General features: G+C 37.1%; 6 protein-coding genes and 2 non-coding genes across 8 annotated transcripts in view; 6 read left to right on the forward strand and 2 right to left on the reverse strand.

Annotated features, from left to right (window-relative positions):
- The window catches only part of CBG27909, a gene marked incomplete at both ends in the record, with an annotated part of 2,908 nt that extends 1,788 nt beyond the window's left edge, over window positions 1-1,120 (forward strand). Inside the window, 2 exons of the mRNA XM_045240173.1 lie at window positions 652-832; window positions 989-1,120. Of these exons, the coding sequence (XP_045097907.1) occupies window positions 652-832; window positions 989-1,120 (313 nt within the window). The remainder of the gene's footprint in view (window positions 1-651; window positions 833-988) is intronic.
- A 484-nt stretch (window positions 1,121-1,604) lies between these two features.
- Window positions 1,605-3,245, forward strand: CBG00215 (the record flags this gene model as incomplete). Its single annotated transcript, XM_002645254.1, has 5 exons — window positions 1,605-1,814; window positions 1,857-2,047; window positions 2,095-2,496; window positions 2,543-2,717; window positions 3,111-3,245. 5 exons carry the CDS (start codon window positions 1,605-1,607, stop codon window positions 3,243-3,245), a joined length of 1,113 nt encoding a protein of 370 aa, XP_002645300.1.
- Window positions 3,246-4,501: 1,256 nt separating this feature from the next.
- CBG00216 lies at window positions 4,502-6,399 on the reverse strand (the record flags this gene model as incomplete). Its single annotated transcript, XM_002645255.1, has 2 exons — window positions 4,502-5,260; window positions 5,395-6,399. 2 exons carry the CDS (start codon window positions 6,397-6,399, stop codon window positions 4,502-4,504), a joined length of 1,764 nt encoding a protein of 587 aa, XP_002645301.1.
- Window positions 6,400-8,010: 1,611 nt separating this feature from the next.
- Window positions 8,011-9,274, forward strand: CBG00217 (the record flags this gene model as incomplete). The annotated part of the gene is made up of 5 exons (XM_002645256.1): window positions 8,011-8,217; window positions 8,265-8,461; window positions 8,503-8,886; window positions 8,933-9,119; window positions 9,170-9,274. The coding sequence occupies 5 exons, from the start codon at window positions 8,011-8,013 to the stop codon at window positions 9,272-9,274; spliced, it is 1,080 nt and encodes a 359-aa protein (XP_002645302.1).
- A 3,586-nt stretch (window positions 9,275-12,860) lies between these two features.
- On the forward strand, window positions 12,861-12,932 carry CBG28827. Its single transcript has one exon. It is a non-coding gene (tRNA).
- Window positions 12,933-13,220: 288 nt separating this feature from the next.
- Window positions 13,221-13,292, reverse strand: CBG28255. The gene has a single exon. It is a non-coding gene (tRNA).
- A 4,700-nt stretch (window positions 13,293-17,992) lies between these two features.
- Window positions 17,993-20,429, forward strand: CBG27910 (the record flags this gene model as incomplete). The annotated part of the gene is made up of 4 exons (XM_045240174.1): window positions 17,993-18,196; window positions 19,060-19,200; window positions 19,431-19,763; window positions 20,262-20,429. 4 exons carry the CDS (start codon window positions 17,993-17,995, stop codon window positions 20,427-20,429), a joined length of 846 nt encoding a protein of 281 aa, XP_045097908.1.
- A 485-nt stretch (window positions 20,430-20,914) lies between these two features.
- CBG00220 lies at window positions 20,915-21,465 on the forward strand (the record flags this gene model as incomplete). Its single annotated transcript, XM_002645257.1, has 3 exons — window positions 20,915-20,974; window positions 21,018-21,143; window positions 21,292-21,465. 3 exons carry the CDS (start codon window positions 20,915-20,917, stop codon window positions 21,463-21,465), a joined length of 360 nt encoding a protein of 119 aa, XP_002645303.1.
- Window positions 21,466-22,003: the final 538 nt, after the last annotated feature.

A 22,003-nucleotide genomic window follows, 5' to 3' on the forward strand; every position in this document is an offset into this window, starting at 1 on the left:
TGACATGTACAGTAAATAGGAGCTTGGTGGTCAAGTTTCCAATCATTTTGAAACCTTTAGAGGGTGTAGAACAGAACTAGATTAAGAACTTTTCATTCACCGATTCCTTTAAGAATCCCTGGTTTTTCAGGTATTTCCCGAGTTCTGAAAAAAAGGTCAAAATGATTAAAAATGAACTGGAAGTTTTGGTTTTGTCTGTCTGATTGACCGGTACTGAATGTAATTAAACTTACTTGCCGCTGTACTTTTTCTGCCATTTGGCTAGAGTTTCTTCGGCGGCGTAAGATGTTCCTCAATGCTCAATGCCAGCAATCCATCGCCATCTAGAATTGGCCAATTGTTCCTGTGAGCCGTTAGAATGGATTCAAGACGATCGGCAGCCCGTTTTTCCATCGTATTCAACATGGCATCTATTGCTTTTAGTGGTTTGAGATATGCTGGAGGGGAACCGTTTTCTTGGCTTGGTTGGTCATGACTCTCCTCCTCCAAATTATTTGATTTCAAAAGTTCGTCTCACAGAACTCGAACGGTTCGAGTTCTGGGATTTTGGAAATTCACGTGATTTTACTGAAACTTCACAGAAGTTTTGGAAATCGAAGTGATTTGGGATGAAAATTGAAAATTTTGAAAATCGCTCCTTCTTATATTCAGGAGAGTGAGTCGCTATCTGAACGCAGCTGAATACTATATTAAACATGTGATAGAACAATTGAGAGAATACTTCATTATTGCTTCCGACTACGAATGTTATCGGAAAATGGCTATCAGGAGGACTGAGGAGGAGACTAGAAATAAGATGTTTATTGAAGATACAGTCAAAGCAGACGAGATGGTGAGAATTGAATTTGTTCCATATTTAACAGAGAATAAACCCTCATTGGGAATTTCAACAGATTTAGTTTTACTGAAAGCGAAAAAAACAAGGGAAATAGGAAAAATGGTATCTTAAATCTGTTATCCAAAGTTAGTGATCAGTGTAACTATTCAGATCCTAGACGTCGAGAAGCATCTTGCTGAAACGTTTGGATGCACTTCCGAAAAGTTGAGAGCGGCCTTCGAATTCGACACGACAAGTGACAATTCACCAAAGAATGATTCACAAGTTGCTGAGCAGATGTAGTAACTTGCTGTCTCATCTCAAAAAATTACCATTTCAATACATGCGCTTGCTGATCATTCATTGCTTCCACTACCCACAGTTATATTTCTCATCATTGTTGAAACATTTCTATATTTCCTCGTTTCGTATCTTTCGCAATGTGACATATTCAAATTTATGTAACTTTTCGCATTTAACCTTAATTGCCCACAACAAACAAATCTTTCACAACAAGAATGTAAACGACTAGGTGAACTCATTTTTCCCCGTTTCCCTCGTTTTGTATCTTCAAGTTACATATTTTACATTTACCTTTAATTGCCTCGTATATTTCAAACGTATTCAATTTATTTGATGGAAACAGTAATGTGTCTTTATTTTTGCTAGTATTCAGCAAGTGCGTTGTTTGGACCGCATCTCATACCTTTGTTCTCTTTTTCTGCCTCCTAACTTCATCATTTTTAAAATCAAGTCAAATTATCCTCATTAAATCATTGAATTACAGATGGCTATAGTGTATATCGAAGGTCTACCTGATCCATCTCCAGACACTCTTGCTGTGTACACCAAATGTCGAGAAGATCTCAACCAGTTGTACATCGAGGCATTCCAGCAAATTCCGAAACCAGGAGAACATTTTCCTTGGTTCACGAAATATCTTGCTACGACTGTGTGCGAGAACTTCATTATATGGCCAGAAACTGTGAAAACTAAGGTTCAGAATTTACTGATTTTATCTGTAATACCTTTTTTTCAGAGACCAAATGACAAATCGAAATGCAGATCGAAAATTGTTGAAACTATCAAAGTGATGGACATTCCCGCTACCCACAAAGAGCTTCAACATGAAGTAGCAAAATGGATGACACACATTAAGTGCTCAGAAATTGAAACGGCGAGTTTTAACGAAGAGTTGTTTGATAGATACTACGAAAGAAGATTTGAAGAGTAAGTTTCCCTCACAATTCTCTCAATTGAAACTGAAATTTTTACAGTCTCATGGGCTGGATCGACCCAATATTGGAATTTATTCAAAACTACCAGTCCGATTTTCTCTATCTGTCGGATCATGACGTGGAAACAATACATGGTCACATAGAAAAAATAAAAGATCAATACAATCTTGGACGTCTAGGGTTGAAGCAAAGAGGAAGCTCTCCGAGAGATCCAGAATCCAAAGTTGAAAACCCAGTAGTTCGAGAATTGGAAAGAGAACTAAATCATTTGAGAACCAGAATTATGATTGGACATACATACATAGAGAGTTTGGCACAGAACCCAAGAGAAAGTGTTGCCGCTCAACGAGAAAACGAAGCACCTCTAGACAAAAAAATTGTCGACACTCTCGAGGAAATCGTTGAAATTGTGGACGCCTGGAAAAAAGAATTTCGTGACCAGTGAGTTTTAGAATAAATGTTTCCGTTGGAATAGAAAGTGTTTCAGCGAAAGTCAGAAGTGCATCGAGTCAGCAGACTTTTTCTTGCAATACGTCACGGCGCAATTCAAAGTGTTGCTTAAAAAAGAAACAGAACTCGGATTCCTACGGAACGATTCGTTCCGAAAGCCAGAAAAGATGCAGAAGGATCATTTTTTTGACACGGAGACCAGTTGCGTCGAGGTAAAAAAATATTTAGAATTATACGGATTGAGAGAAAATGACAGATGCTATAAGCAATCCCCAGAATCTCAAAAAAGCTATCTACTGTTAAAAGTTTTTTCTAAATTTAAAAGAATGGATTTATCCCAAAATAAATGTTCTTTCAAATACAGTATTCATCTCGAAAGTAGAAATTCCTCTGAACAAAACGAAGGTATTGTGAATAAAAGTGTTTTCCGCTACACAGTGTTTGAAAACGAATGGTCAGAAATCGCTCTGGGCCCCTTCCAATAAAAGCTTCCGAATTTATCCAGAAATTTGTTTGTATCCACAAACTTGGACTCAGGGCTGGGATGTCATGTTTTTCTTTTAACGGGACGTACGGAAAATAAAGCAATTATTGAACATTTTCAGCTAAGCAAAATCAACGCAACACTTGGGACAATTTTCACGCGAGACGCCTGGATCACTCGCGAACTGAAGAAAAAAGCGCTGTCAAAGAAAGCCACTGTTAATGCTCAAGTCGACAAAAAGCTAATTAAGAATTGAAACTTGTTATATCAAACCATTCCCGCTTTTTTCAGCTTTACCATCTTTCTGATTATCTCGTGAAATGTGTTTTTCATTCCGTAATTTTACCGCCCGATGTGTCTCATTTTCTCCAACATTTGTCATCTATTTAGTATCTCTTGTTGATTCAAGCTCTCTTTTCTGCTCCCTGATTCCTTTCAGCTTTCTGATTCTAACGATTTTTCGTATTCGATTAATCTCAAATCTTTCTTCATATTATACAAATAATAAATGCATATAACTCTACAAATCTCTGTTGTTGTCTTTTTCCATTCCTTCGGTCGTTTGCCCCAATTGTATTCGAGAGGTATAGGGGTTTTCCACGTTTCCTTTTTAAGTCAATCGATAGTATTCGTTATCCCGGCAACAGCCATGTTGTGACTACGTCTGGGCGGAGACTCGTGCGTTTCTGATTCTTGGAATCAATGCGCTTGGATATAGAGAGAAAAAATGCGAGCGCGTAAACTTTTTGTTTTTGTAAACTCTTTGTTCTTGTAAAATGTGCGGTCCACTTTTTAAGTTATTCTAAAATACCCAAAAAAAATTGAAAACGTTTCCTTTTGCATATCTCTGAATTGTTTCGTCCTATCGTTTTGGACTCAAAAATAATTACTCATTTTAATTTCAAACAACAGAAATTGCTTTTCAGCTAGGCATGAACTCATTCAAACTTCCACCGGATTCACACCGAGAGGAGAAATTGGGAAGCATCTCGCCAAAATTTCCGAGGGATCCTTTTCTTTGACCGGTGCCACACAATATTGGAACGCGGATTACTCTTTCTTGCAACACATTGCATTTGAAGTTTGTGAAAATTTTATTTTCACAAAATGGGGTGAGAAATCGAAACAGGTACGTATAAACATGGGCTCTATCTGAGTTTACGGGTCCCATGGAAATTTAGAGGTCCCATAGGAGTTCCCATAGAAGTTTACAGGTCCCATATGAATTTAGAGGTATCATAGGAATTTAGTGGTTATAAAGAAAAAAACTTTTCTTTAGATAGATTTATTAAGACACAGTGATAAAAAGAGAGATATAAGAGATATTGAGAGAGAGAGAGAGAGATAAATGAGTAAAAGCCGGGCCCCTATTTATAGCAATTCCGGTGCCACGCGGAAACAGTCACCACACAGCACCGTATAATTGGGAGAGGCAAAGGAATATCATTAACAATACATGAAAAAGGGAACAATTTATGAATTTTGATCAACATTAGAAATGAAGGAGCTAAACTACATTTTCTCCTCCAATCGCTTATTCTTTCTCACCAAAGGTGACACTCGCCACGGAAACGGCAAGGCACGAGAAAGAACTCGGTAGATAATAAAAACAAGACTTATCAAGAAGACCAGAGAAATCACCGAAATACTGGAAATCCATTTGAGCAGTCCTCCAAAAACCGTGGTTACCGCATTCGCAAGATGAGTGCCAATTGAATCGAAGATGACACTCTGTAATCGATCTGTTCCATACTCCTTCTTCTCGAAACGAAGTTGGTCCTGTAGCTGTCCTCGCATCGTAATCGAGCTTGATCCATTCCCGCATGAAACTTCACAATCCCAACTGAGATCAGCACTCGAAGTGTATAAGAACACTTCATTGATGACTCCGATCTTGCTGCATTCCAAAAACGAGATCGATGATAGGCACTTCAATACGGAAATCGAGTCGTCCAGGTCAGAGAAGCATTTCACCTTGGCGGTGGCTCCTTCGTTACAAGAATAGCAGCCCACGACTTCCTGTGATGTTGCTTTACAAGCACCCTCCCGAGCGGCACGGCTGATGGTTTGATTTGCAAAGTTGAGCTGCAAGTTCACCAAAGCAGTTGTTGCAGTTGACGTGGTCACTCTTCCTTCATGCTCCCGAATGATCGTATCCGTTTCTAGTCTTGGCAATAAAGTCCTCTTGACAATGTCTTCCAACGAAATCCTATTGCAAAGACAATCCACGTAAGTGCCTTGTCCCATACAAGTGCACAATGATTTGTCGAACTGGCAGTTGAATTGACTGGCATCGTTCATCGTAGCGCAATTCTATTGCAATTCTCCAATGAGTCCTTTTGATGGATATCCACTTGATGCCACGGTGGTCTGTGAATGACCAAAACCTTCTCGTCCACTATTACCAGTTCTTTTGATGAATGTTGCTCCATGGATTGGTGACGGTGGAGTGGAAAAACTAGTGATGGTAACGGAAACATTTGTGCTTGGAATTTTGTAAGGAATTCCGTGGTGGATATCCACATTCCAAACTTTGCTTCCGATACTGATGGTGACGTCCACAGTTGTTTTTCACGTTGGCAGATGAAGACTTCGTAGATGTCGTTTGATCTTGTCGTAGCGTAGACTCTATTGAAGAGACAGCTACTGTCGCATCGAAAACATCCTCCGCAAGTGACGCATCCACATCCTTCGAAGCATTTAGTGAATCCAGGAGATTTTCTTGAATCGAGCGAAAGTTCTTCGATAGTATCTTGCAATGTTGTCTTGGAACACTTCGCTGACACGCAACTTCCGGCTCCTGCACAACGATGAGAGTACTGATGATGCAAGTCGTAGTCACGGGCATAGAAGTGAGAGTGTGATTGGCAAGTAGACTTGATTGCTTGCACTTTTACCTCCACAGTGTGCAATACATCGGCTCCTTCGAGGTCATTGAAACATCCAACGCTTCCATTTGGTCTCAGATTGAGAATACTCACTTTGTTCAGCATACACATTTCGTTTCCGTCTCGAAAAACACACACTGAATCCGCAGCTTGAAAAGAAGCAATTTCCGTGCATTCAGAGGTGATTCCAATCAAAAAGATGCAAACCAGAGCAATGATCACTTCATGGTGTTGATTCCTCTTTTTCAGGAAAAACTTGAGTAGGTACCGGTGAAGTATTGACGCGGAATTGTCCATGGTTGTCCTTTCCAATGGTTGCCAATGTCGATCCATTGTTTGTGGAGAGGTTCGGACAATGGTATATCCCATGGCAGATTGTCTCGGCAGAGATCTTGAAAAAACTTTCCTTGGAGAGTAGTCGGCGTAAGGAATCCGAGTGGGTCGTAAAACGATTCCATTTCGTACCAAGCAGCTTCTGGTCATCGGATTCTCTTGACTTTTCCATTTTCTCAAAGTAGTCATTGGCGACGTCGTTGTTGCAGTGAAATTGGCACAAATTCATTTTTGCATCGGTGAAGATTTGTTTGCTCTGGTTGTAGAATTCCATAGCATCTTGGTGGAGCCATTGGGTTGAATCCAAAGAAATCTGGTGGCGTCTCTATCACCGATGTGAAGTTGCATTTGCAAGAAAGCCTTCTGAATATCCGCTGAGATTAGAATCCGAGGTTTCCGATTCCTGAGCATTACTCCTGCTACTTCGGGAAGTAGTGATTCACCATTTCATTGTCCCTGACAGATTGATGAATTCAACAATTTCAAACGAACAGAAGTCTCAAGTACAGTAACCTTCTGCATAGGTTTTTTTCGTAAAGAAAGGTCAACAGAAAAGAGAAGACAAATTACACACAGATTGTCGAACAGGTGGTACTGAATGTAATTAGACGGGCAGAAAACAGCTGCATTTGAATGGAAATTGAGGGGCGCCTCAATACCGAGAAAGAAAAATGGAAAATTTCCAAAAATGCAAGGGATTCGAAAATTGTGTCAGCTCCAAGACCCATTGTTGGATTTACTGAAGGAACGGATTTTTTTGAAGCCCTGATTCTAGGACATTTTGTAAAAAGTAAAATTGAGAACCTTCCTACTCGCTATCATTTTTGAGCCCGTTTTTCTCGGTTCCTGTTAAAAATATGAAACAGATATCCACTGATAAAGTATTTATCATAACATCGAAATGTTTTATAAATTGACCATTTCTTTAATATCTTGTACAGGAATTGAGGTACCGTATTTCCTCTAATAGGAGCCCACCCTCTAATAGAAGCCCATGGAGTACGGTAGATGAGAATGAATAAAACACAGAAATACACAAAATTTAAGTGAGCAATGCTCATTTGGTGCGCAAAAACCACTATACAAAAATGCAGAAAAGTTCTGAAACATCATGTTCTAAAACGTCGGGTTCTGAACTGTCGGGTTCTGAACTGTCGGGTTCTGAAACGTCGTGGTTCCGAAACGTCGGGTTCTGAAACGTCCAGGAGCCTCAAATCAGTATACTATTCTATTCTCCTCATATTCAATGTCCTCACTGATAACAAAATATATTGAATGCTGTCTCTTTTATTATTCAAAACAGCCTTTTTCTGTCTATGCATAAAAGTGACATACAGTTATTTTACCATGCAAAACTCCTTACCAATATTCCTATTGATTTTATGAAAACTTTACTCTTTTTCAAAGAATTGCCCTAGGAAGGTGCTTACGTTTTTTATTTAAACATAAGGATACGATTTTGCGGGTATGAAAAGGCAAGAAATTCTGTTTTTGGTGCTGGCAGGTGCTGCTCAAAAAGAGAAAGAAAGTGGGAGGAGCAAAAGGAAGGAAATGAAACGAATTCCATCCTCTCCCGTTTCGACTTTTATTTGCTCTTACCATTTTCCTCTTGATCACCACAAATTCTAATTGTTCTTTTTATTACTCCATTTCGACCAATTGCCATTAACGTCAATTCAACGAGAAATAAAGCAGTTTAAAATTTTTTTGATTTTTGGATTGATTTCATTCGTACTCTTTCTCTTGGCTCATTTTTCCTTTCTTTTTCTGATTCAAACTTTGCGAAATCTTCAGATTGTCATGTGCGATTTTCCACCTCCTTCTCATCCTTATCTCAGTGAGGATTACTGGAGAAAGAAATTCGAGAAGCACTTGAAAGTCGAATGGAAACCATTTTTCAAGTCGACCGTTCAACCAAATAGCTTTGATGAATCATTTATGCATTATATTTCTACCAAGGTGTGCCAAAATTTTGTTCTACACAATTGTAAACCACAAGTTGAAGAGGTTTGATTGTGAGATTAACATACACACCAATTAAGACGAGTTTTCAGTCAGTTTCGAGCGTGGTTGAGCAATGTCCTGAGGAGATCTTGAACGATTTGAAGCAATTGGATCTAAAAACAGTTTACGATAAGGTGTTAAGAGAAATCATCGGATGGAAAATTATGATAATTGAAGTAGAGTCTAATATGCAAGAATTCGAAAACCAAGGAATTCGTGAAAAATGGCCGGAGCGCTTATCAATGTGGTGATGTAATTTTCGGTTTTCCAATAAATAGTGTTCTACAGGCTGCATAAACAAATAGAAGATACCAGTGAAACTATTATGTTGATGGATCGACGCCCCTACGATCCGACCAAGAGTGAGATTGATAAAATTACCAAACATATGGACGAAGTTATAAGACATTCTGAAAACTTGGCACGTATTCAAAACGGAGGAAACACCTACGAGTACTTGAGAAGGAAGCCCTGCCTAGACTTGTTGGACAATGCTCTACAGTGCATGAAAATTCGAACAGCCCTGCTTGGAGCATCGATTGAGGTTGTTAAAGTTCATGCTGCTCGCTTTCCAGAGCCCTTCAGACCTTCTGATTTTGCTGCACCAATTGATGAAATTCTTGAAAAAATTGAGGCAGCTCGAAGAAGATGGAGCATCAAGTATACTAATAAGTAAGTCACTAAAATCTAGGATTAAATTACAGTCAAGATTTTTCAGTCAATCCCTGAAGTATTCAGAAACAGCCAATTATTTCTTGAAGCTAGTTTCTCTTCAGTTCGTTATGATGAAGAAAAGCGAGGAGGAATTCAGGGAGAATTGGCATAATCGTCCCGATTATAATGTTTATGAGGAACATCAGAAAACTATCGATGCAATGCGACAGGTCACAAAAACGGCTTTTATTGTAGGTTCAAATTTCTGATGATTGATTTCATTAATCAGGAACTTTTTCAGCTACACGAAACTAGAATGACCTTGGTGGAGATTTTTTTGCCGGATCAAATAGAAACGTTGAAGCTGGAAATCAAAGAAATTGAGGACAGAGCTAATGAAGAGTAGTCTACTATCTGCGGTACATTTTAATCTTCCTTTCTCCGGTTTTCGACTAGTTTTTTATTTTGCATTATTTGACCTTTCTATTAATATTATCACCTCTACACATTATTATTATCAAACAATTTTAAATTTCTATTATCAATCCCGAGTATCTTTGTCCCCAGTTTAGAATCCAGTTTCTTTTTCCCCGATTTTATTCTTGCTACACTTATCATTCACTTCTGCTCACTTTGGCACTGTCCTACGATTTGTTCCGACTTCTGCATTTCATAAGCTTTGAAAGCATGAACGAATAATGTTATATCAAATATATCAACATTTCTCATTTCTCTTATTGAAGCGGTTATCTTGTTTTTGGAAAGGTCGTTCAAACAAAAAACGAATTCACATCACCGAGCAGATGGTATTGAATGGAAGGACGGGGTTGAAGGGAACTGAACCAACAAAAACATCTGCCTCGTTAAGAAGAATATATTTGAATTCGGAAAAGGAATAAGTGGTTTTCAAGATACTAGCCAAATGAGATTTTGAATTTTCATTAAAAAATCAGTGGATTTTGAGGAGTGATAAAAAAAATTTCAGGTACGAGAGAGGTTATTTTAAACATTTACCATTATTGAGGTTACATCAGGAGAAAATATTTCTCGAACTTTTCCAATTTTCAGGTTGCCCAGTTAGCCGGATTGTTGTGAAAGATTAAGGATGATGCAACATGAAGGCGTTTATTAGTTAAATCATCCCGTGTTGGTAATATTTTGAGTTGTGCCGAATATACAGTAACAGATGCGGTATTTCACGTATTTAACAGTTTCAAAAAAATACAACGTTGGAGCCCTGAAAAACGTTTTCCAGAATATTTCAATTAATTTAAAAGATCAGATCATACTGAAAATGACAGGAATTAGTTTTGGTTAATGACATTTTTTTTTTGCTAAATTCATCTCTGATAAAATGATCGATTTGTAAGCAAAAATGTCAACAATTCCAAAATTACCACTGAAATGAGAGTTATGTCACTATAAAATCGCTTATCTCCCATTATTGAACCCGTGAAGAAATGTTCCGTGGCAACACTGACAAAAAAACTGTAAATTGTTTTTATGCACTGAAAATGATATACTTTCGCCCCGTACTGCACCTACCAGTAGGTACAGTATTTTTTGTGTACAAGTACTTTCTTTCAACCTTCCATTTGGAACTTTTAAAGTTTCTTCAAACAACTGTGTTCGCTTTCCTTTTTCTCTTTCTTCATTTGCTTTTTTTTCGTGAGGAGCATCCGCCGAGAATCTTCCTACCCCTCCCAATTTGTTCGTCACACTTTCCGAGCAGCGTCCTCAGAGTCTGGTTTTAAGAAAAACGAAGGCAATTTTCGGTGAAACGTATGGATCGTCAAGTCTAGAAGGGACGTCCTACTTAGATCATTCATTTTTCACATGTTTGTGTAGAGGCACTATCAAAAAAAAAAGAAAACAACGATTTGTATGTGTGTATATGTTGTGTTTGTGAGGGTTTTGAGTTTCTTCACCCGAAATTAAGTTCATCAGTTTCCTCATTATTATCTGGAAAGGATCTTTCAAGAGAGATGAGTGAATAGAGTTCTTATGAAAATACATGAGGTTTTCAAATTTCTAGTCTGATTATACTTTGTCTCTCATCCGCGCTAATTAGAGACTTGTGATATTTTCAATAAAAATTTATTTTCGCATGTTGCCATTCCGAATTTTTCGTTATTCGGATTTATTTTGTTGGCTGGAACTTCTCTTGAGCTTCGAATCAGACCTACTTACGAAACAGGTTTCTCAGTTCAAAGCGAGTCCCTCCATTCTTTACATTCTCTTTCTTCTTGAATGGGACCTATAATTTAGCGGTGAGGATGGTGGTGGTGCCAATCTCGGTGACGTGGATATTCAATTCCACTTCTTCTTTTTCCCCATTTTTCTTCTCCCATTCCTCCTCTTCCAGCTCATCCATCTTCGCACACACGACGACCAGCGTTATTGGCTTCCATTCACTTCCTCCACTCTCATTGTTTTATTTTTCTTATTTGGATGTACGGTAGGTTATAGAGTGATTGAGAGTCGTTGTGTACGGAAATGAAAAAATTTACTGTCGGTTGAAAGTGAGTTCCATAGGTAGGTTTCTGACATTTTCAAATTGAGTTGATTGAATAGATCAGTATTGTATATATGTCAGTTTATTAAGAAAAAACGCCGATGGCCGTGGCCGCAGAGTATCGAAAAAAGTTATTGAAACTTGGAAATAGGTTTATTTATTTTTTTCCAGGTTACGGTAGTTTTCCTAGACCTGCTCTTAATTGCAGATTTGAACAATAACAACATTTTCCATTCTCTTAGTTTAAAAATTATTATCCCTTACCCCAAAATTTCTGAAATCTAATCCCAAATGTCCCAAATCCTGTTTTCGAATGACGTGGGGCTCTCGCTAATTTCCATGGTTGCATGTTTTGGCATCCCGATTGCTCAGGACAACCGTCATCCTCCGTCGAAAAATACTTGAGGGATTTTTTTTTCATGACATCCGTGCCAAAAAGTCTGGCAAATAAATTATGTGTTTTCAGATTTTTTTTGAGTCTAAATTTTGGAAAATGCTACAGTAACCAACCATTCAGAATTTCTATCAAAAATTTGAATTCAGCGCTGGGGTGTTTGGAATAGCTTTTTCGGATTTTTTTGAAATGTCGGAAATTCCGAGTTTCAGAATTTCGGAATCTCAAAATATTCCAAACTGAAAAATTTCAAAAAATAATATCCGATCGAAATTTGATTCTGAAAAAAATTTTCGAAAGTATTCCGACTAAAATATCATTCCGAATTTTTTCCAGGATTATTGAGGACGTAATTTCATTTCGAAATTGTTGCAAACTTTTTGTCTTCCAAATTCCGTTCCGAAAATCGCTGATTCAGCGTGGGATAACTCTCAATAATCGTCAAGTAATGTTTAAATCTAACAATTTTTAGACACAAGTGATCGAATCAGTTTTATCTAGTATCTGACTTATACTCTAACTAGCTTTCTCTGATCCCCTTTTTCATTTGATTCCCAAAACGTTGAAGATTTCTCAATCATTTTCTTTCTATTTTTGATTCTCCACTCGTCACTGTTTTCTTAGAATTCATTCCGCCTTACAGCGAACCTATGAACAATCAAATTGCCGTCATCATTCCTAGATTTAATTAAAGTCCATCGCCCTGCTGCTCATCCAGACCAGACAGAAAAACGAAACATCCAAAACAAAATCAACAAATCCCGGTATGATGGATATTGTATGCGTTTTCCATCTTTTTTACAATCGGTTTCTTAGAAAAACTCAAAAGACGTAAGGGGGCACGGTCAAACAGGCTTAATGAGAATTGGATTGAGGAAGAAAGAGAAAATAGCTGAAAACAAAACCAAACCGTTAAAGTTTTCAAAATGACAAGACCTTCGTCATCAAAAAAAATAGAAACACATTTCTTGTGGTCGTCTCATGAACACATATACTTTGTTCATGAGGTGAGAAGGGAAGAGAGTGGGTTTGTATGTGCGTGTGTTACTTTCCTGTGCAAGAAAGTTACCGAGAGTGCGTGTCGCCCTTATAGCTCAGTGGCAGAGCGCTGGTCTTGTAAACCAGAGGTCCGTAGTTCAATCCTGCGTGGGGGCAAATTGTTTTTTTCTTTTTGTGGTGTTGTTTATTGTGAGTATCATTTTAGAGTGAAGAAATTAATAAAAAGAATTGCAATTGTGATAAATTATTTAACAATTCAATAGGAGGTTAAATTTTTTTGAATGTGAACAGTGTACATTTTGAAAAATTAGGAAATGAATGAGTATCATGAAAATCAAGGAAAAAATATTACAAATTCTGATTCAATGAATTTCCATTTCTAATTTTATCGCTCTTGAAACTATAACGACACTGACAAAAAAAGACACAAAAAGTAAAAAGTCATGCCCCCACGCAGGATCGAACTACGGACCTCTGGTTTACAAGACCAGCGCTCTGCCACTGAGCTATAAGGGCGATAAATACTGCCATATGCGGTGCCAAATATGAGGATACCAGTCTTTCACTCTCCCACACCTGCCTCTCTCGTTTGTTGACAGGAGGAGGGAGTGTATAAAATGCCAGTATGTAGTGAGTATACATAATTTGCATTACACTGTCAAAAAAGATTATCATAGTAGAATATTCCATATTATTATCAACTGTCACATTTTATCTGAGTATTTACCGTATATCTTGTAGCAATAGCTTCTAGCTTGCCAAAACCAATTTTTATGATTCATTTTACAACCTTTTTAAAAGGAACTTTTAAGTTTTACTTAGTTATCGTAATCCTATTGAAGGAAAATAGAAAAATCTAAGATCACTTCTTCGCTACGCATTCTAACAATTTAGACCTCTATTTGAGGCCAATTTGTTTCGAGTGTCTTCCTTCTCCATCAAAGAGCTTCCGACCATACCATTAGATTCGTCATTCCACTTTTTTTTCCTGTCTCATTTTCTTTCTCTTGAAACTCATCCATTCGATGATCGTCACATGTTTTAGTTGTCCAAGTCGAGAAATGAATGCCAAACCTCAACCCGGTAATTTGGTTGGCTCTACTCACAATTTCTGAAACATAAAGCGCCGCTCTTTCTTCTCACTCACACTATCCGAATTTCGATTGTTGAGGTTTTCTCTGTTTTTAGAACGCTATGAGTGCCGTGTGTGCACGGTGAGTTCAGTGTGCGGCAGAAATGGGCGGAGCTTGCGGAGCCTCGGGACCCTCCAGGCTCAGTCGCCCGGTTTATTACTCGCAAAACCAGCCGAAGTTTTTGTGGCTCTTCTTTGTTTGGTTTTTTAAATTTTGTCGGAGTTCCAACCTAGTTTTCATTATTTCTTATTCTACTCTCTCATCAAAATTATAATTATGTAATACAAACGATTTCAGTTCGAATGAAGCAACAGGAAAAGTGATCATTTGAAAATCGGAATGTATTGCTGTGAAAAGCGAGATGTATGCTTTCCGAATGTTCGGGGCATGGCGATGTCAAAGATGAAGAAGTTCGGAAGCACTGATTTGAGGAAAGAGCTCAATGAATCAATAACAAAAGGAGTTTCAGTCAGTTTAGGGATTAAAATGTTTCAGGTACTGGGCAGGATCAGGAGGAATTGTTGCTGTTGAGGAGATGAAGCAGGTCTACTATCTTAACAAACAAAGCACCTTACAAGGGAACCATGTTTAGCCTTCATCTCAGAATTTTTTCTAAATTTGCTCATTTATAGTTTCAAATACGGGCTTTCTTTTGATGTATTTGGTTTTCATTTTTTTTACAAATTTCTAGAAGTCGAGTTATGGGCTGTTTAAGTGATTTCAGTACTAATTTCTCACTTTTGGAGTGAGTATTTGAAAGGGTTAATGGGAGTTTTTTGGCATTGTTTAAGTGTCAATTGCAATTTTTAAAGTTTCTCTACAATCTGACAAAGTTTCCTCATTTTTCAAAAAAAAAAATTTTTTTGAAAAAATTTTTTAAATGTGCTAAAATTAATTCTAAGCGCAAAAAAAAAATGATAAAATGAGTCTTTTCACCAGATTCTGTAGCCTATATCCGTTTTGAAATCCGAAATAAGTGATTTTTTCCAAAACTCCAATGAATCGTAGTCCTTCGAAAATCACCCAATAGCACTCAAATATTGTGAAAACATAGATTTACATACTTCTTGACTGATTTATGACAGTTCCGCAACCAATGTGATCAAATAAGGGGATTTCGACTGACATTTTGAGTAGATAAGGCTTTTCAGCAGTGCTTCAAGAATTTTTCAGAAATTATCTTTTTCGAGCTTTTTTCCTACTGAAATAATAGAGCAAACATAGTTTTGATTTTCGAAAAGTTCAAAGCATTCCTCCAACATCAAAGAAAAAAAAAAGAAAAAAGAAAATGGACAGTGACGGAATCGAACCCCAAACTTGTTATTACTATTCATCCCCACTATCCACTCAGCCACTGTTGCTCGTTATTTCCACAGTGGAGAATGTATAGAGGAAAGGGGAAAAGTGGAAGGGAAGGAGGAGACCAAAAAAAACAGCATATTTTCAGATGGACTTTTCTCGGCTTCTAGAAATTTGTGCAGAAAACCAAATACATCAAAAGAAAGCCCGTATTTGAAACTATAAATGAGCAAATTTAGAAAAAATTCTGAGATGAAGGCTAAACATGGTTCCCTTGTAAGGTGCTTTGTTTGTTAAGATAGTAGACCTGCTTCATCTCCTCAACAGCAAAAATTCCTCCTGATCCTGCCCAGTACCTGAAACATTTTAATCCCTAAACTGTGCAAATTTAGAAAAATGAGCAAATTTAGAAAAAATTCTGAGATGAAGGCTAAACATGGTTCCCTTGTTAGGAATTTTTAGAGCTTTGAATATGGCGGGTCTTAAACATCTCATAAAATGTTCTCTCGAAACATTCGGTTGCAATTTTGGATTTACAAATTCTTTTTCCACTTCTTTAAGGGAAACCTTGTAAATAATTATTTTCTTTGACATTTCTCCAAAATTTACTCATATTCACAAAACTGAAAGAAGCTACATGTGATGAATTTACCTTAATGCCAAATATAGCAAATTTAAATAAAATATAAAAAGATCAGTAATTTGTGATTTGCGTGAGAAGGGAGCTTCAGTAATAAGTAGATTCTTTTTTTCAGGTAGTAAAATTTTTTCTAGTTTCGAAATGCTCAAACATATATCCCTCTAATTCCATATTTCGGTAAGCTATTTTAAGCAATTGTCCACTCGCATTGAAACAGCAGAACAAAAATCGAATTCTTTAGATACCGTAGTCCAATATGCTGTCTTCCCTCCTTCCACAGACACAAGACACAAACTCTATTCTCTATTTATGACGTTTCAGGAGGGGGGGGGGGTGCTCATGATGACAAATCCGCAGGGGTCCGGCGGTGGTCAATGGAAACGTGAGACCTCTTTCCGAGACTAATGATGTTTTTTTTTCTCCAACGTCTATAGTTACCGTATGCCCACAAAAAGGCCATAGCTTTCCATCATTTCCTTTTCATTCATTTCAATGTTTTTTTGTTTTATTGCACAAACACACAAACAAAAGCCAAAGTTTACGATCCCAAAGACATTATTCCACGATTATCGGTAATAAGTAACCGTAATTGGCGTAGTTTTTTTAATTGTTTTCAAAATGTCGCGCTGTACAAATGATAAAACCTTGTAGAAAATCATTTTAAAAAAATTCATATTTTTAATATTTTCTTCTTCACTCAAACTAACTCGGCATTTATTGGTAACGAGTCATTAGCTAAAGACGTCAGTACGGCCAAACATTGATGGGGGGTATTTCTAAATATTTGTAATGTTTTCTTTTTGGGATTCATGCAATAGTGGTTGCGATCCTTTCTTCCGTTCAGAAATCAAATTTTTTATGGCTGAAGTTTATTGTAGGAATCGTTTCTTTCTCTCCACTCGAATTTCCTCTCTTTTCTCTTGTTTGAAATAAAAACAAGAAATTCATGTGTACAGTTTCAACTAGCAAAGAGAATTTTGTTAATTGTATGTTTCACCAAGTTACGGTAGCATCAATTTTACACTGTGTGCTTTTCAGCTTTGTTCTGATAATATACTCCGGCACAGCCGTCATTTTTTGATATTAAAAATCTATTTCGAGTAGTTGCAACTACAGTAACGGTCAATATGATACAAAAGGCGCTCCAGACTCTTGAATTCGGTAAAAATAATTAAAAATCAACTGAAATATACGTTTCTCTATATCCTATTGGTTGGTACTGTATATTTTGAATGAATTTCGATGATCATTACGAAGACTAAATTTTTATTTCCTACATTTTTATTTTTATTGAACTGGAATGTCGAAAGTTCTAGTTTTAAAGTAACGAACATTAAACGTTTGTAACCTGCAATTTGTTCTTGAAATTTTCAAATTTTTACTGGAGGAGTCACAATTTTCGGAACCGTAAAAGTGCAAGAAAAACAACGCCAAAATGGTTTTTGGTCAACTGACAAAAATGGTGGGAACGCTCATTTTTGGAACTGGGAAACTGTATAAATTTCCCAACTTTTGATTTTTTTTCTTTCTTTTCGAGGTGTGGAAAGTTTTTTCTTCATTTTTGAAAAAAATTTTCAAGAAAAAAAAAGTTTCAATTTTCCAGTTCATTTTTTTATTCCATTCTCAACCCATTATTTTCTCTTTCTCAAGTCTTCCTAGTGATTTATGTTTCAGAGATGGAAAAATACTTTTTCCTCCGTTTTTTTCTAATCCATCTAAAACTTTTTAGGGATTTTTCAAGTTTTCTGTAGAAACATTCTATTTGAATTGTTATTGATTAAGATTTGCAGTGCATTTTTTGTTGGATTCATCAGTTAATTTCCTACTATTCGCTCTCTATCGGCTTTACATTGACACCAATTGCAAACGACTCAAAACGGCCAGTTTTTTTCCATTCGTATGTGTCCCACACACAAAAAAAGATGATGCCGCTGTTGAGTCAAAAAAAGAAAAAAAAAGAGTGCATTACATATACAGTTCTCCCTTTATTCCTCCACAATTACTCCGTCGTGTCTCTCACCATTCCATCTTTCTCGTTTCTCGACTTTCTATTTTCCATTTTTACTCTTTTCTCGCCGTTTCTTTTCTTCTTTAAAGCTTCATGAAAAATCTTTTAGGGTAGGATGAGTTCTTTGAATAAAGAAATGAATGATTTGAGTTCTGCGATGGAGGAAGTACGGTTGTCTTCACAACCGATCGATATGGAGGAGTCTTCTGAAGCTGTGACGATGGAGGAAGATTCCAACATGTCTGTCGATGAGAAGAGAGAGCAGGAGTACAAACTTCGGGTCCTTGAAGCTTTGGAAAAAGGAGTTCAGCATCAGCTGAAAAAGAAAAAAGATCTTGGGGTAAGCAGAACTTTGAAATAATTGTAGAAATTTTACAATGCAACGTCAGTGGCGCCAGGGTTATTCGGATTGACCTTTTTGGAATTTTTCGGAATCTCGAAAATTGTAAGTTTCAAAATTTCGGAATTTTGGAATACTCCGATATTTAATTTTTTGAAGCTTTGGAAAATTCCGACATTTGAATACTTGAAATTTCGGGAATCCGGAATATTCCCATTCTCTAAATTTCTGAATTTCGTAATTTTCGGAATTTCTCGACACTCAAGTTTTCAGGTGGAAATCCCATTTTCCCATTAAAAAAACGCTGAAAATTGATAAACAGGTTTAGAAAACGCAAAAATATGTAGAAGTGACTTCTCGCTGAAGACCAGCAAGTAACCTTTTAGCGTGCGACTTCAATATATCGTAGACCAAAAATCTTTATTTCCGAAAATTTTTTGCAATATTCCGATTGGAATTTGATACTCAAATCGTTTTCGGAATTTTCGGTATTTCCAATCCCGGTCCGAACATCCCATGAGTGTCGCAACACACGCGCGACACATCTATAGTTCTATTGAAAGCCAAAAACTTTGGGAATCCTTGAATCTGATAATGTTAGGAAATCTTGAAAATTCACTTCAAATTTAGGAGAAGTCCATGCAAAAATATCACTGGACTGGCGGTATTTACTATTCGCAACAATGGCGGCCATACATAGAAGAGGTCGAGAGCCTGTTGACCATATTGGAGAAAAAATGGTCTCGACCAGGAAGATATTCGGATCTATCAAAATATGTAAATCTGAAATGTTGTTATTGTCATGGTCGTTGTGAAATAGTGGAGTAGTGATAGTTATGTATAATCTATTGCTTCACATTTAGGTGGATATTCTATCTGATCTGGGTGTCCTTGGCCAGATGAAAGAGTGTATTCTGGATAAAAACAAATATATCGACAAGAAACTCTCTGAAAAAGCGCTGTCAGATTCAGCCCTTTCGAACTACTCGAGACAGAATGCTCCCGTAAGATTGCGGAAATTGTTCAGATTCATGTTAGTTGTAGTGAACACACTTGATCAAATAGCACGAATTCAGAACCTGCGATTTGTTCTGATCGTCTGGGGACACCTCCCTGCAGATATTAAACATGAACAATTTCAATATTTTCTAGGTCAAAACTATCACACAGACCAGAAAACTGACTGATGTGATTACTCGAGGTTTTATCGGATTTCTGTATTATTCTTTTTCAGTCGGAATTGGTACATATGCCAGACATGCAGAACGAACGCGATGCTACTGACTATTACGAGATGACTCCTGGGGGATGTGATGTGCATGTGATTCGGGTATTCATGACCCCGACAGATAAATCTGTAAATCAATTGGAATTTTCAGTCTCACATCACACACACATGATACTCGACCTCAACTCACCTGAAGACGGCATCAAATTGCTTGAAGAAGTCAAACAGATGATTAAATATCTCGTACAACACGGAGACTATTCCATTAACTATCAAAACACCATCATTGCAAGACTAGAACAAGATCGCGAAATTATTGCAACAACCAAACCGAGTCGTGTAAGTTTTTAACGATTTTTTTCGAGTATCAATGGAAACTAACATTGATTCTACCTAAATGAATCTAATTGAAACTACCAGTAAACCAAAACAATGTTTCCTTGAAATGTCCTATTCTCTTTCTGTTCCGCATAAACGACTGGTGAAAATTGGAGCCAATTAAAAATATTCATTCTAAAACATAAATCGATTTGAAAACGATTTTACTTGCAGTGCTGGTCATAAGTATACACAAAAACGTGTCCTTCGTTTTTGTACTGAAAACAGTAAAAAGCAAGTGTTCTTCAGAAATCGACAAATAACTGAAAAGCTAGGAATTTTCAAAAAATTCTGAAAATGCAAAGTTTTCAATCTAGTTTTGTTACACAATCTCCGATATTTTCAAAGTGATCGCACACTTGACAGCCGAGTTCCAGACTTTTGAAAAACTGGTTTAAATCAACTGAAAAACACGTTTTTGCATATATTTATGGCCGGCATTGTTGTTCTAATTTCCAGGAGCGCCGCGAAGCTATAAACTTCCTTCATAAACACTATGACCGTTACGAGGCCGATAAAAAAAGAATGGACGCACGCATGTTCTGTGGACCAGTCTTCAATCGAAGACTTTTCAAATACAACCAGTCTAAAGGATTAGAGTTGAGACACCTTTCTGATAAGAAATAATTCCAATGATTTCCCTTCATGAGTTTTTTCATTCTGATAATAGTTACTCTCTTTTTTTTGTCTCCTCTCTCTCACTTTAAGTTCTGAAATCAGGCAGCCGGGATAGTTTAGCCTTGGGTTTTCTATTTTTCATATGGAATTCAAACATTTCTGATCTATTTTCTGATTTGTTACAATTCCTCCCCCAGAGCAAAAATTAAATTAATGAAGAATTCAATTGCGCAACATGGTGAGGTTCAACTTTTTTTTAACCAAAAAGGGTTCCTTGGCCCTGATTCTTATTTTATTTTTCTGACGTTTTGTATGTATATGTTTTAAGGCCAGGTTGGCACGATGTTTACAAACCCTCTCACCCGAAATCCACTGTTTTAATTACTTCACATCAAAAACTTACTGATTGCGGTGGAGCGGGTTTGAAAAATAATCGAACAACCAAAACTATTATTCTCAGAACATTTTATCCATTCGTCAACTACCGGGTAGGAATGGTGCAATCAAAGGAAGAGAATATTAGCGATCTGTTTGTTGATGTGGAATTGAAATTGGTGAGTGGACTTGATATAGACAGCAGCCAAAGAAATAATTTAGGATACTATCATTCGCACTTTCAACGACGCCGGGAAGACATTCGAATCATCGGAGTGGGCAAAGGAGAAGAAACTAACTCTTCGAAAATTTGATGTAATGGTTCGGCTAGCCGAAGGAGAAAATGAGGTTTGATTGGGGTGGGGGATACTGTAAGAGTGCAAAAAATGGATTTCGTCAGATAATCTTCATGCAGGACAGAACTAAAGACATTATTTGTGATTTTTGTCATTAAAAATATCTTGAGAAAATCAAACTATTTCAGCTTCTTTTCTAGGTTGCCAAAAACCTGCTCATCAAAAATCTCGAATCATGTATGACTCGCCTCCGACTGGTTCTCAAGTTGGCCGGTTCTGGAATCTTCGTTTTGTTTGGTGGACCAGGAAACTTATTCCCAATTCCAGGATTTCTTGTTCATATCTTCAAAGGGACACCGCATGCCAAACATTAATCCAAACTCATTTGCTTGATTAGTCAATATTGTATTGATTTCATCTTCATAGATTTGCATTTCTCAGTTCACACGGTTTGTCGTTTTCTTATAGGGTTCACACCAATTTGTTCCATCAGTCCCAAATGTTTATGTACAAAAAAGTATCTCAAAAATTTCGAGAACAGCTATGTGAATTTTCATTTTCCCCTTCTCAAAAAATTCTTAGAACCAAATTTCCCATATTTAAAAAATACTTTGTTACCCACATCCAAAACGCTTCTTTGTAAAAAAAACCCCCGGTACCAACGCTTTTGAATCTTATTCATGACGTAGGAAATGTTGAATCTCAAGCTTTTTCCGTGTTCAAATGGAGGCCAAGGTCATTTACATTTTCACCATTTTATGTGAATGAACACTTTTTTCCTTTTTTCTGCAATTGCCACATTACCTCGGCCACCTACATTAACTTTTCTGATTTCCAACTGAGATTCTCACCCTTTTCATTGCTGATTTGGGACTTATTTGCTTGATAAATGTTTGATTATGTTTTAAGTGT

Source organism: Caenorhabditis briggsae (assembly GCF_000004555.2).
Source record: "Caenorhabditis briggsae complete genome, chrX, whole genome shotgun sequence".
Lineage (NCBI taxonomy): Eukaryota > Metazoa > Nematoda > Chromadorea > Rhabditida > Rhabditidae > Caenorhabditis > Caenorhabditis briggsae.